The following is a 14,630-nucleotide window of genomic DNA, read 5'->3' as shown; positions in this document are numbered from 1 at the left end:
GTCAAGGAGCACATTCACTCATCAATTCCTCCTGGTTTCTGTTCCAGAGGTCTGCAAATGAAGGCCCGCCTGATAAAGTCCAGACTATGCTGCTATGGACTACAGTAACAGAAGCGCAGGAGCTGGAAGAGGTGGCTGAGAGCGTGGTCAAGGAAGTGCTGGGGAGGGTGAAAGAGCTGGATCAGTCAGTCTGCGTTTTAAGGAGGGCTCCCTTGGCGATCAGTGGACCATTCTTTGGGAGGGCTAGAGGGGCAGAGTCTTCTGAGAGAGCTGCTCCAGATCTCCAGCAGGAAATTGGAGGGGCGGCCTCAGAGATTGTAGCAACCGTTCTCGATTCCTTTGGGAAGCATTTGGTATGCAGCACATCAGATGCCTCTGAGCGCGGGCTGTGGGCCAGGCAGAGGGAGCAGCTCACTGCCACAGGAGCCATGCGAGCTGGCACGTCTGGAGAAAGCAGCCTGGGAGAAGCTGAATTACCTCCTCTGGCTTCTCTTGACAAAATTGCCAGAGATGCTGTGGAGAGGGTTGGGTGCACCTTGGAATCGTTTGTAGCTTCCCAGTTTCAACATCACTTCCAGGGCAAATTTTCTGAAATCCTGAAGCTGCCCCTTGAGACACTTTCTGAGAGACAACTGCAGCCATCCTGCACCCCTTTCTCAAGCCAGGCCACAAAGGAAGTAGAAGGAACATCCAGAGCAGCTGAACATAGGACACCAGAGGCTACAAAGAAAAGAAAGTCCCCTGTGTCACGACCGGTCCACAAAGTTGCTGCTGGATCACAAGAGAGTAGCACGCTTGCAAGGGCTAGTGTCCAAAATGCCATTTCTGAAGTTCAGCAGCTCCATTCAGAACTAAAAGTGTATGCTCAAATTGCTGTCCATGATGTTCTTGAAGCCCTGAAGCAGCAGCAGCAGAAGTTAGACAAAGAAATGCATCCAAAGGACAGTTCAGAAGAAAGCACCACGGAGAGTGAGCTAGCGGAGTCGCTATTAGATCAATGCAGTCAACCTGAGAGTGCCATTGCTTTAGGAGGGAATTGTGGGAGGTGGGTTGCAAAACAGCCCAGCCCCAGAGACTGGGACGAGAGCTATCCGGGGCAGGACTTGCGAAGGCCAGAAGGAAGGAAAATCCCTGCCAGAAAACTAGGAAAGAGTCAACCAAGAACAAAGCTCCCACATATCAGCCTCCCGGGAATGGTCATGCCTTCAGAGGCAGAAGGCCCATCTGAAGAGGAACTGTCACGTACTCTCCTGCAGTCTGTCCTCGGAGGCTCTGAACAAGATGCTCAGAGCCCACCAGAAGGCTTTCAGAAGCCCTTGAATTACCCCTCAGCAACCACATCAAGACTTTGCACATCTGTGTTGGAAACCTTACCGAAACAGAGGCCAGGGAGCATGCAAGACGCCTTGCCCACCATGGGCCAGCAGTTTTCCAGGCAGCCTGTTCCTCCAGCGACTCCAAAGCCCCCTTCCCAGAGAGGAGCCCGGCGGAGACCCATGCGTGTAAGGCTTGTGCCAGGCGAGCCGGAGCAATGGGAGTCAGGAGAGACGACGTTAGCTGGGCGGCTGGTGGAGGGTGTCCTAAGGAGGTGTGCAGCTCCAGGCTCCAGTTCTTCTGACAGCAGTGATGAGAACTAACAGTCGGCAAGAGCACTGAGAGAAATGGTCACCCCACAGAGAATAGTTTACTTCCAAGGGCTGCTTTTACGTCCTGGTATTCTGCTGCTGCTGCTGGGACTTACCGTTCATCACAACGTTCAGCAGCAACTACTCCAACAGTTTGACGAGACTTTGCGCCTTACTAGAGAGGCGGAGGCGCAGGAGTTTCTCTTCAACCAGCCTACCTGAGGGAAGGGCTCCACAGTGCATTTTTTCCCATGGACTCGGAAGGCCCGGGCTACCAAGGAGTATTCCGGGAGGAGAGGGGACTGCCAGCACTTGCCTTCCCGTCTGTGTTACTGAGCTTGGTTCAGGCCCATACGGTGTGTGTGGAGGGAAGACTGCTGTACTTTTCATATGTCTGGGACCACCACGTGTTTGAGTATAATAAACAGAGTGTTCCCCGCTTTTGTGAGGCGCTGGTGTGTCTTCTCTTCCAGTACACCTCTACCACTGCATCACTGCATCTTACCTCCCCAAATACTAGCCCCTCTTCTTCAAAAGGGAGAGTCTCTTCCCATGACCCGTAGGTGGTTTACAAGATGAAACCAGACAGGATAAAAAGCTAGGAATGAAAATTCATATCTTTTTAAGACAGCAGACAGCATGGAGATCCTGCTTTTTTGCCGCAGTATGATCTCCCACGCTTTCCACACTACCCCCTGGCCACGCCCCACAGCCTGTAACCTCTTTCTCTGCCTACATCTAAGCTAATAATTTAAACATGCCAGGAAATGTTCCTTCTCGTTCTCCAAGATGACAAGTATCTTATCATTTCTGCTTTCTTCCAAATTCATATTCCCTCTAACTTCACACTTACCAGCTGCATTTTCTCTCAAAGGCGACCTAGCTGATAGATATCTACTCAAAAGCCTGCGGGACTTTCTCAATTTCTGTTCTCCTTTGAAACTGCCACGTCTGTTTCAGGCCAGAAGCTGGTTTGCGTGCCTGAAAGCTTGGCTCTTTTGCAAACCACACTAGTTGGTCTAATAAAAGACGGTACCTCTGCTTACTCTGTCCTTAGACATCATGGCCACACCGGTGCTACTATGTCTTTATACTGTTTCACATCAAATCCTGTCCATGTTCCAAGTAAACTTCTAGTCTATATACAATGTTTCCAGACATTCTTTTGAATCCGTGTTCTTCCCAAATACACTTCTGCCAGCGAAAGCTGGAGTGATATTTTACCAGTCCACTGAAAAATTCTCTTTTTGTCACCTTCAGTCCTCTACAAGTCGTCAGTGTCCTCAAGGAAAGGTTTGGAAAATAAAACCAGATGCCATTATCTTGCCTTTAGATAGCAAGATAAAGCCATAAATACACAAACAACTCTTTACTCTTTCAGGCTTAATACTACACAAACAGTTCTCTGAATCCTCAGCCCTTCAGCTTTGGGGAAAATAAATATGGATTTAAACCACCTGAAAACTCTACCACCTACTGAGAAACTACCACCAACTCCTATCCAAACACCCTCAACTTTCTGCTCCTTACTACAACTAACTCCGGTTGCCCTGAAGTATTCCATGAGATATGGAGATTACATTCCAACACTCTCTCGTTCATCTTTTTCTCTCCGGAAGCACATTTTCGGCAGCAAGAGTGGGCCAAATCTCTGAAGAGCGAAACAGCCAGTACACACACGCTCCTGTTCACTCCTGGATGTTCACACATGGTCTGTTTAAAAAAGGCATGCAGGGTCACAAACCTACTAATAAAACGATTTGTACATTGAAGATAGAATGCATATTTCATAAAACATTGGAGCCGCTGTAGAGGAGAGGAAGGCTCCACCCCCCATTGGTGGGTGGTGGGCAAACACTTCCCATTTAAAAGCCTATCAATGTGTCTACATGCACCTCACTCTTCTTTTCACATTCCCTCGACTAGCACTGATGGAAAGAGGCTGCCCCTTTGCAACTGCCAGCTCCTCCAACCCAGAGCTGTGGTGTGACGGGGCAGGCGGGGCCAGTGGGGCCAGTGGGGATGTGGTGAGGAAGGGGGGGTCATATGTTAGCCCTCCCCTCGCACGGATGACCGCGACGGCTGAGGCAAATGCTTGGGGTTGGGCATGCTGGCTGGGAAGGAGACCTCCTAGCGCTGTCCCCGCTGCTCTGCCAAAGCTGCTGGCAGCTGGCGATGGAGGCAGCCCGGCGGTGTGGGCAGCTGAAAGGCCCCATCGTGTCGCCGAGCCCTCCTGGCCTCGGGCTCCTGGGCAGGCGGCAGCCCGGCACCAGCCCCACCGGGGCCACGGAGTTGTGCCCATGGCCCAGCTCTGGCCCCACTGCAGCCCTGCGGCCAGGCCACTCGCGATGGGAGACGGCACAGGCACTGGGGGACATCTGCATGGGGCTGCTGCTCCCGCAGGGCAGGCACTTTCCAGCCCGCACACACACACACACACACACACACACATCCCATTAACAACACACTCACCAGCGACTCCACGCACACACTGCCTGGCAGCGACGCTGTCTTCTGCAGCAGCTCGCCTGCCACCGCCCCTCGGCTGCTCAGGGCCACAGTGCCCGGCGTGCTCCCAAAGAAGGCAGGGCGGTTGCAGGAGTGCTCAGCGTGCCCCGTTCTTTCTTCCCCAGCGGCAGAGCAATGCTGGGCACGGCGTTTCTTTCTCGGGCGGGAGCAGTCCCGGGCTCATGCTGATGGTCTCCTCCTCCAGGGGCTGCGGGCCACCTGCTGCCATTGTTAGAGCTTTGCAAGCATGCTTTCACGCCTTCCTCTTTCCTCACTGCTCTGCAACTCCACTTACAACCTCATTGACCCTGGAAGGTGTGCTTTACATGGTCGATGGGTGATCTTTGGGAGCCCAGTTACCCCAAGCGCCACTTTTGCCCCGCTCCCCGGGCGGCAGCTCTTTAGCAGACCCTTTGTGAGTTGTGTGTGGCCTGGGAGCCTCCGGTGTCCCCTTGGGCTCCTTCTCTTCTCGTGCTGGGCACCTTGCAGGCGCCATGGCCCGTGCCTGAGCCCAGCCTGCGCATGGCTCATCCACTGCCGCCCATCGCATGGGTTGCCTCGGCCTGCTGCGTGTGGAGAGGGGCGAAGGGGCCTGGGGCTGCCCTGACCAGCAGACCCCCGGAGCTGTCGCAGACCTGCTGAGCCAAGGCCTCAGCCCAGCAAAGCTCGTGGGCTGGCCCGCGGGGCCGCAGCAGCCCTGGGCATCACCTGGTGGGGACTTGCCCAGCAGCTCCGCCCCCTCCAGCCTCCATGGGGCCAACCCTGGGGCTTTGACAGGCGGAGCGGCACCCACTGGGCGAAAGGGGCTGAAACAGCACAGCAGCCCCGCACCTCCCCGGCCACTGGCAGTGAAGAGGATGCCAAGCGCATGCGGCTCTGCGTCCGGGGGTCTGCGGACGTGTCTCTGCGCGTGCACGCGTGCGTTCGCGTGTGTGCGCGTGTGTGCAGGGGGTTTGTGGGGGCTGTGTGTGCAGGCTTGGGGGTGGCTGTGCGCGTGCCCAGAGGTTCCTGGGGGAGGGGCAAGGAGAGGCGCTGGGTCAGCCTGGGCGGCAGGTGGGACACAGTGCGCTGTCCTGGGAGCTGCCCAAACGGGAAGCCCCATGGGCCGCCGGCTGCGCCTGTGCCCCTGCGCAGCCCGCGGAGGAGGCCGGAAGGCCCTTGCCACCTGCCCCGCTCACGGCAGCCTGCGCAGCCGAGCAGGGGGGCTGTCCCCAGCCCAGGCCGGGCGGTCTGGCAGAGACCTTTCTGCTGCCCGGCCCCTTGGAGAGATGGAGAAGCGCTGCCGGCCCTGGGGAGGTGGCGTGGCTGGAGGGGCCTGCGGCTGCTGGCCCTGGCTAGCAGCTCCTCTTCCGGCCGCCAGGCCCCACACCTGCCTTCCCCCAGCAGCCCTGAGGACAGGGGCTGCCCCTTGGCAACCGCCCGCTCCTCTCGCCCAGCCTTTGCGCGCAGTGCTCAGCTTGTCCCTTCCTCGAGCTCTTTGGGAGAGGAAGCGAGAGGCAGCTCCGCAAAGAGCCGCGGGCTGCAGAGCCAGCGCGACCCACCGGCAGCCGGGCGGCAGCACGAGGAGAAGGCAGGGTCCGGCAAGGCACGGCAAGGCCTGGCCCCAGGCCCAGGAAAGGAGTGTCCCAAAACTCAAGCAGACCGAACGGGCCCCAACACATGAAATCCCCCACCCTCCAAAACACCAGCAGCACCTCCCTTTGTGCCTTTGTTCCAGGCCCCGGGCACTGCGGGGGCACACAGCAGCTTCCAGCAGGCTCGCCAGCACGGCGGCGATTCCTGGCAGCAGGCGGTTTCTTCACGACGTCCCTCCTGGGAAACTGTGCCCCCTACCCCCCTACCCCTCCGCCGCAAGGCCTTTCCTCCCAGTGTCCAGGCCCGTGCCGAGAGACGCAGTCACAGAGAGTCGCTGAGAGCTCCGCTTCGTCTTTCCAGGCCGTACGTCCTGGGGGCCCTACAGCTTCCCTTTGAAGAGGCATGGGCACTGTGCGTCAGTGCTGCCTCGGCCATCATGAAAGCTTCCGAGTTACCCCGGTGGAGGCCGCTTGCTGGTCTTTCCCCCTCGAGCATCCCCACAGCCACGTTTCAAGTGAAGGTCTACCGATACCTTTCTGCTGCAGCTGACCTGCACGTGATGTCTCAAAGGGCAATTTAAATCATGGGGCTATTTAGCCAAGCTCAGTGAACATCCCTGCAGTCTGAATGCTTTTTGGGACTGGAGCTCACTTAAAGACAACACACAACACTTAAAGAACTACACAGAAATATATATTTAAAACAAACAAACCAACAAACCAACAAACATTCTCTTCCCTAAAAGTCTACCTAAACAAAGAAAAAGCTAACGCCGGAGGCCTGCGGAAAGCCAGCCCTTCCTAGCAGCAGCCAGGGTGAAGGACGTTTTGGCCTGCAACAGAAAAGGAGGCATTTGCAGGGAAAAGGAACGGGTTGCGGGCATGCCGTTTCCCAGAGCCCCTTTCCCGGCTCCCCAGACTCTTCCCGGCAAGTGCTGCTGGTAGTCCCGCCGCAAAGCCAGAGGCTTCCTGCGCAGACCTGAGCTGATGGCCAGGCACAGGGGCTCAGGCAGAGAGCTCCTGAGGGCTTTGGTGCTCCTGTGCGTCGGGCAGCTTTGCCCCAGCACCCATGCCTGGGAGACCTGCCCGACTGCCCTGCCGCCATCCCCTCTGGCTGCTCTCGGAAACCACCGCGGGAGCAACGGGAATGGGAAGGGCCCAAGCCCGGTCTGTCCCCGTCCAGGCGGCAGCAGGGGCAATACCTGGCCACTGCAGCCATAACTCTGCCAGTCCATGGGTTGGGGCTGGCTGCAGCCTGCCAGGCCGTTGGTCCCCAGAGCCTGAAACAGACAAGGAGGCGTTGCTAGGGAAGGTCCCAAAGCCGGCGGTCTCTGTCCCCAGGGCCTCTTGGCCTGCCCCTGCCCGCGGCAGGCAGTGCACAGCGCAGCCAGTGCTCCTGCCTGCCCACAGCAGGCTGCCTCCCACCAGCCGACCCCTTTCAGAGCTGGAGACAACGCGGGGCAAAGAGGCAGTTAAAGTGCTGCCTTTGTCCCTGTCCCCGGCTACCAGGAGCATCGGGAAGGCTGCTCTCCAGGACAGCCTTGCTCCTTCCGTTGCTTCTGTGCAGCTGGCAGAGGGCCTGGCAGGTGGCAGGGCTCCTGTTGCGGGCAGCTTTCACCGCCTGCTCCTCTCCGGCCAGGGGAGCTGTGCCCCTTGCCCTCAAATCCTCTGAGCGGCCAGCTCCTCTGCAAGAGGGTGCCAAGTGCCTGTGGCCTTTTTGCCCAGCCGGGAGGTCACAGCAGTGACGGCCTCCCATCAGCACTGCTGAGAGCTCGTCCCCGAGTGCTCCTCCTGCCTCGGAAGCAATTGCAGCAGGAGGAGGCTGCTCAGTGATCTACAGGCAAAGGCATTGCAGGGTGCTGAGGACGCCTCCTGGGCTGTTCTCCCCAGCTGACACGCTTGGGAGCAACAGGAAGCACCGAGCCCTGGTCTGTGCCCGGCAGGCAGCCGGCTGCGGGGGGAGTACCTGGCCACCGCTGCTGTAGCTCTCCCACTCCATTGGTTCTGGCTGGTCGCCGCCAGCCAGCCCGTCTGTGCCCAGAGCCTGAAAGAGAGGAGGCGGCGTTTGCAGGGAAGGTCATGAAGGCAGCAGGCTCTGGCCCCAGGGCGTCTCTTCCTCCCCCTGCGAGCTACCCCAAACTTGCCCGCAGTCCTCTGCGAGGCCAGCCCCTCTCCAAGAGGCTGGCAAGCAGCTGAGCTCTCAGCGCCCACCCGGGAGGGAGGGCACAGCCGTGATGGCCTCCCGCAAGGCCTGCCGGCTGCTTCTCCCCAAGCACCTGGGCACAGAAAATGTTCCCTCTAGCAACAGCCCTGGCAGTCCTTGAGTCTCCGGGCAACAGCTGGGGGTGGGTGCAGCCTTTGGAAACACCACCCTTTTTCCCAGCTCCCCAGACAGTTTTCCTACAAGAGCTGCTGTCATTGCCACAGTGCCGGAGGTTTCCTGCGCAGACCTGAGCTGATGGCCAGGCACAGGGGCTCCTGAGGGCTTTGGCGCTCCTGCGCCAAACTGGCAGCTTTGCCCCAGCGCCCATGGCCGGGAGACCTGCCCGACTCCTCTGCCGCCATCCCCCCTGGCTGCTCTCGGAAACCACCGCGGGAGCAACAGGAAGGGCCAAGCCCCCATCCGTCCCCGTCCAGGCGGCAGCAGGGGCAGTACCTGGCAGCTGTAACTTTGCCAGTCCATGGCTTCGGGCTGATCAGTGCCAGGCAGGCCGCTGCTCCCCAGAGCCTGAAACAGACAAGGAGGCCTTGGCAGGCAAGGTGACGAAGCCAGCAGGCTCTGGCCCCAAGGCCTCTTTTCTCCCCCTGCCTGGGCCAAGCGGTGCACAGCGCAGGCAGTGCTCTTGCCTGCCCACAGCTGGCAGGCACCCTCCCACCAGCCCTTCGTTTTCCCGGACGGGAGAAGACTGTGCCCGCAGAAGCCATGGCAAAGGTTTCCCCTAGGAACGACCCTGCAGAGTGTGCTTCTGTCCCTGGCTGCAAGGCACGTGTGGATGGGCACGTTGCTGGGCTTTGCTTGGTCCTGCACTTGCTTCCGTGCAGCTGGCAGAGGGCCTGGGAGGCGTCAGGGCCCTGGCGCCAGGCACGTGTCTCCACCTTCCCCCTCTGCAGCTGCAGGAGCTGTCCCACTTGCCCCCAGTCGTCTGCGAGGCCAGCTCTTCTCCAAGAGGCTGGCTGCCATGCTCCCGTCCGGCTGCTCTCGGAAAACCACAGCCCCATCTGTCCCCATGGTCCAGCCAGCTGGCTGCGGGGGGAGTACCTGGCCACTGCAGCCGTAGCTCTGCCAGTCCATTGGCTCTGGGTTGCCCCAGCCAGCCAGGCCATCCATCTCCAAACCCTGCCAGAGAAAAGGAGGCTTTTGCAGGGCAGGCCATGAAGCCAGCGGCCTCTGGCCCCAGGGCCTCTTGTCCTCTCCCTGCCCGGGGCACGTGGCGCACAGTGTATAGGCCTGCCCGCAGCAGGCTCCTTCCCACCGGCAGTCCATTTTCCAGGGCGGCAGGCAAGTGGAGAAAAGAGAAAAGTGAGAGCTGGCCTGAGCCCAGCGTGGCCTGCCGTGGATTTGGGCCATGCCTTCTGAGCCATCACACAGCCCCTCCTGTACCCGCCCAGCTCCCCGGCATCTTCTCCCCAGCCTCACTGGCCCTTGCTGCTGGCCGACCCTGCTACACACCTTGTCGCACCGTGGCCAGCACTGGAGCCTCTGTGGGACCGAGTCCTTGGAAGCATCCGTGTTCCCGCGGCAACAACGGCCGCATTGTGATGTGACTGGAGGTGGGGGGGGGGCCGGGCTGGGGAGGCCAGTGGGGATGTGGTGAGGAAGGGGGGTCATATGTTGCCTTCCCCTCGCACGGATGACCGCGACGGCTGAGGCAAATGCTTGGGGTTGGGCATGCTGGCTGGGAAGGAGGCCTCCTAGCGCTGTCCCCGCTGCTCTGCCAAAGCTGCTGGCAGCTGGCGATGGAGGCAGCCCGGCGGTGTGGGCAGCTGAAAGGTCCCATCGTGTCGCCGAGCCCTCCTGGCCTCGGGCTCCTGGGCAGGCGGCAGCCCGGCACCAGCCCCACCGGGGCCACGGAGTTGTGCCCATGGCCCAGCTCTGGCCCCGCTGCAGCCCTGCGGCCAGGCCACTCGCGATGGGAGACGGCACAGGCACTGGGGGACATCTGCATGGGGCTGCTGCTCCCGCAGGGCAGGCACTTTCCAGCCCGCACACACACACACACACACATCTCATTAACAACACACTCACCAGCGACTCCACGCACACACTGTCTGGCAGCGACGCTGTCTTCTGCAGCAGCTCGCCTGCCACCGCCCCTCGGCTGCTCAGGGCCACAGTGCCCGGCGTGCTCCCAAAGAAGGCAGGGCGGTTGCAGGAGTGCTCAGCGTGCCCCGTTCTTTCTTCCCCAGCGGCAGAGCAATGCTGGGCACGGCGTTTCTTTCTCGGGCGGGAGCAGTCCCGGGCTCATGCTGATGGTCTCCTCCTCCAGGGGCTGCGGGCCACCTGCTGCCATTGTTAGAGCTTTGCAAGCATGCTTTCACGCATGCAGGAGGCTCCTGCAGCACAGGAGGGACACATGCAGTTGAGACAGGTTCCTTTGGCCTGGGAGGCATCTCTTGTGCCTGACCCAGGCTTTAATCTTTATGCACCTTGGCCACAGGTGTATAAATGGTTACATTAATGCCTAGGCGTATCATCTTTTTATTCCAATCGTTCCTGGACAGTTGCAGTACTCAGCAGTCAAGGGCCACGCTCTTTGGGACAGTGTGCTGGAAAAGCTTACAGAGGACTACTAGCCCTGCAGCTGAGATGATGGCTGAGTTCTGGAATTGCCTGGGTTCAGGGAGGTCTTTGTTGAGAGTGCACCTGTCTATTAGGAAGAAATTCAACAGGAGGCTTCAGGAGTTCAGGAAATTGGCAGTTGAAGTGCTCTTCAAATTGAAAGGCTACGAATGAGTCCAAGGTGGAGAAAACACTTTCAACAGGACCTCTGGCGATCTTGTCAAGAGAAGTCCCAGAAATTGTTTGGTGGTGAACTGGCTTTGCTGAACCTGCTTTTCCCTCATCTGGCAGCTCGGGCAGCTCCTCTGGCAACGAGCTGCTCCCTGCTCCTGGCGGAAGACCCTGGCTCCGACCTGTCCAGCGAGCTGAAACCAAACACTTGCCTGAGTTATCAGAAACTCTTGCTACAATCTCTCTAGCCACCAGTCCAATTTCCTCCTGGAGATCTGGATGAAAAGGTGCAGAAGGCTCTGTCCTTCCAGCCCTACCAAACAGTCTTCCACTAACCTCAAGGAAAGCCCTCCTTAAAGGGCACACAGACGGATCCAGCTCTTTCACCTTCTGCAGCACTTCCCGCACCATGTTCTCAGCCACTTTGACAAGCACTTGGGTGTCTTGGGTTGCTCTTTGTGGTTCAAACACTGTTTTACAAACACGACCTCTCACCACGTTCGGCTCTCTCTCTGAGTTAACATGCTCGTGAGTGCACCCGGGGAGCTCAGCACCACCTGAGCTAGAGTAAGCTTGGCTCCCAGGGAACTTCTCAGGTAACTAACTCCCTTTGTGGTCCCATGCGTCTAGCATCTCTCTGAAATCCACCGTCACCCTGAGGTGCTTTTCCCCTTCCCCGCCGCTCCAGTTCCAGAGAGAACTGTGCGCTTGCGGGTGGCGATGCAAAGGGTGGCTTCAGTGGAGCTGTGTCTCCTCTCATTGCTGAGCTGAAAACGCTTGGTGAGCCACTGGGTTTCATGCTGCTCTCTGCAATGACTTTTCTAGTCCTGGAGCAGGGCAGACTGCCCATCACACCAGCTAGCTCCTCGCTGCATGCGCTACGGCTGCTGGAGCTGCCCAAAAGGATACACTGGCTCCTCCCACACTGCAGCACCTTTCTCTTCAGGTCTACCTCTGTCATGTGTCACGGCTGTGTATGCCATTCTTGCTCCTTCAGCCACAGCCACGGTCAGGGTAGCCTGTGTTTGAGGATGCAGTTCTTCGTTTAAACCTCCTGTAACAGAAACAGGGACAAACTGATGAGTGAGTGCGTTCTTTCACTTGGGCTAGTTTTACTCATTGCCAAGTACTCACTGGATGTGCCTCAAGCAGTCAAGCCTAAAACAAACGTCCTCTCCACCCAGAGACCGGCAGATCCCAAGCAGAACCAGACCGTTCCTTAAAGAACTGTCTGTGATTTGCCAAAGGAAAAACTGGTGCTAAGGGGATATCGCCTGGGATACAGGCGTTGGAGGTTTCTCCCATCAAGGAGTCCAGTGTTGCTGGTGTTTCTAAAAGTCAGCCAGGGGACATGTTCTAAAACAGAGGGAGCTGCAGCCACCCTGAGGTCATGAATCTCGGTGCAGCAGACCTCAAACATCAGGCCCTGCCCTGGAAGTCAGTGGCTGCCTAGGGTGACGACGTTCACGATGTAGTGCAGCCTGAAGAAGGCTGCTGCAGGCTGCCAGCCTGACTGGGATGGGGGAGCAAGCTCTGTGTCAAGTACAGACCCAGACAAGAGTCTGAAGGTGTCCTGACCCATCATTTCCTCTTTTGCACCTTGACAGGGTAAGCCCCCTCCATTCCGGTGATGCTTTCAGAGAGGCTCTAGGATGGGGCAGACCCGGGCAGCCTTTAAGGAGACCTCCGCCAATGGGAGTCTCATGTCAGGCAAGAGCAGGCTCTCTCCTCAGCGAGCCTCTCATCCCCTTCGTGAAGCAACTAACCCCAAAGAGGCTGCGCTCTCACAGTGACAGCCCTGTAGTTGCATCAGGCAACTACCTGGTGACTGGCCCCTAGAAGAAAGGGTGTCACCCAGGGTTGCCTTTGCCCCCTTTTTGGGTGACAGCTTAGAAAACCACAACTTGGAGAGAGAGAGAGCAGGAGTTTGGAGCCCCATTGTCATGAGGAAGCAAGAGGTGGCTCCTGGGACGGCTTCCTTGGAGCCACCAGCCTGCCATGCCATTACTTGATCCTTTCCTAAGCCTGCCTGCTCTTCAAAAGGCTCAGAAGACTCTCTGCCTCTCCTCACAAGGCACAGAGCTGCGGCGAGGGATGCTGCTTTTCTCCATCAGTGAGCACCAGGGACACGAGTCATACCTTACAGCGCCTCTGAGCCTGGCAGTCGTGTCCACACCAGAATGCCTGGCCCACCACACCAGTCCTCACCTCGTCTTTGTTCCGTGTCTTTCCGAGAGAAAACGAGGAAAGCCCCAACCCTCCGCACTCTGAGCATGAAGTGGAGTCTATGAACATGGACAGGAACGTACTTGTTACCACCTGTCAATTTTCTGTGGTAGCTCAGCAACTGCAGCGGGCTGCAGGGCTCGTGCTGTGCTGAATTTATGGAAGGCAAGCGACTGCTGGCCATGGAAATATTTCGCGTGAACTCTGAAGCACAACAGGCTTCACTCCGCAGACAGTCTAATGTAGGGACATGAACTGTGCTCAGTAACACAGGTGTGAGGGCAAGTGCTGGGAACCCCCTTGCCTTCTCCGATTACTCCTTGATAGCCCAGTGATAGGCGCCACACAGGCAAGCGTGGGACTCAGGATGGTGCAGCCCATAGAAGAGGGGTTTGCTCTGGGGGGCTCCCCAAGAGTTTAGGAACCCCGGCTGCACCACGGCCAGAGCCTCCACACTGTGGGGTTGCCGTCACCCTCCAGTGACCCCACGAGTGTGGAGCAAACCTAGTCAGCAAAGGAGAAGTGACACTGCAGACTCACACCGTAAGCATCTAGGTACTGTGGAATTTCCTACTGGATTATCTGTTGAATGTGCATACTGATAGCTGTTGACCATACTGCTGAGCATTCTGTTGACCATCCTGTTGGTATCCATACTGTTATTGACTGAGGACATCTGTTCTATTGTCCAACTGCGGTCTGGCAGTGATCGACTGAATAATGAACTAAGCTCAGGAAGGATAAAAGAAAGTAAGCCACATACCTCTGTGTGGACTCGGACTCACCGTCAGCTGGTCTGAGGACCCGACAACCCGCCCGTCAGCAAGGACGGCCCTGATGCCAACTGCCAGGGAGAACCTGAATCATCTTGGCGCAGCTCGAGCATGGTGAGAACAATCCAGGGAAAACTATACCGGAGGGGTGGCCCATAAGGACAAGGAAAGGGCGAGAGCGGTTATTATATCGTGCATCTGAGTACAGTCTTTGTACTGCACATCCGTGGCTTAACTATAGAGCTCTGATAGATGTATTCCATGTTTAGTTCTTTACTATACTTTTTGGCTTTGTTATCCCTGTAGATTGTCTGGTGTTAATTGTTTAGTGTTGTCCAGTGTCCCATCATATGTGTAGAACCACTTAGCTCTAATAAACTCTTATATCTGACAAATGACGATCTCCCGAGTTCAGTGCAACTAACCCCGGAATCTGAAAGACTCCCGGGCGCCCCTCTAGTGGCGCGTCACATATTTGATGTCAGAAGTGGGATTCTGATACGTTAGCCATGCCGTCCTCCCGAGATCATAACGCTCAAGAAGCCTGGAAACGGCCTTGCTGAGAGCTTTCAGGCAGAGGGGTGGAAAAACCCAAAGTGGGACTCGCAGTGGGTAGGGAACCATGGCAGAGATCGGGGTGCAATTTGGAATGAGCATGATAAATGGAGGAATATGAATAAGTTAAAGACAGGAAAGGGCCAAGATGCCATGTGCTGGCTACTAGGCAGCTTGCCTTTAGGCAGCCTTGGAAAAACTGGAGGAGGCTGAAAATCTCCTAGAAGAAGCCCACAGCGATGGGAAGGAAGCTGAAATGGAGAAAATGGTTTAGAAAAGCATTTAGAAAAGAAATTACAGCGTTTAATCACTGCACAAGTGGAGAACAAATGTGAGACATTACAGAAGACTAATACAACCTGGAAAGAACTAGCGCGGGTATCCCAGCACCAGGAAACGCCGGCAAAGGACCCTGCTG

General features: G+C 57.4%; 1 protein-coding gene across 9 annotated transcripts in view; it reads left to right on the top strand.

Moving 5' to 3' along the window:
* LOC138061525 (uncharacterized) overlaps positions 1–3,492 on the top strand; it is a 273,086-nt gene extending 269,594 nt beyond the window's left edge. For 3 of the 9 annotated variants that reach the window (XM_068912714.1, XM_068912715.1, XM_068912713.1), the window contains exon 6: positions 48–3,492. In XM_068912714.1, coding sequence (XP_068768815.1) covers positions 48–1,637 — 1,590 coding nt within the window. In that variant the 3' untranslated portion in view covers positions 1,638–3,492. The remainder of the gene's footprint in view (positions 1–47) is intronic. The other 6 variants (XM_068912716.1, XM_068912717.1, XM_068912719.1 and 3 more) reach the window with 4 other exon arrangements.
* The last annotated feature ends 11,138 nt before the right edge of the window (positions 3,493–14,630 follow it).

The sequence above is a fragment of the Struthio camelus genome, chromosome 18 (assembly GCF_040807025.1).
Source record: "Struthio camelus isolate bStrCam1 chromosome 18, bStrCam1.hap1, whole genome shotgun sequence".
In the NCBI taxonomy this organism is placed as follows: domain Eukaryota; kingdom Metazoa; phylum Chordata; class Aves; order Struthioniformes; family Struthionidae; genus Struthio; species Struthio camelus.
This window is presented reverse-complemented; position numbering and strand designations above follow the sequence as displayed.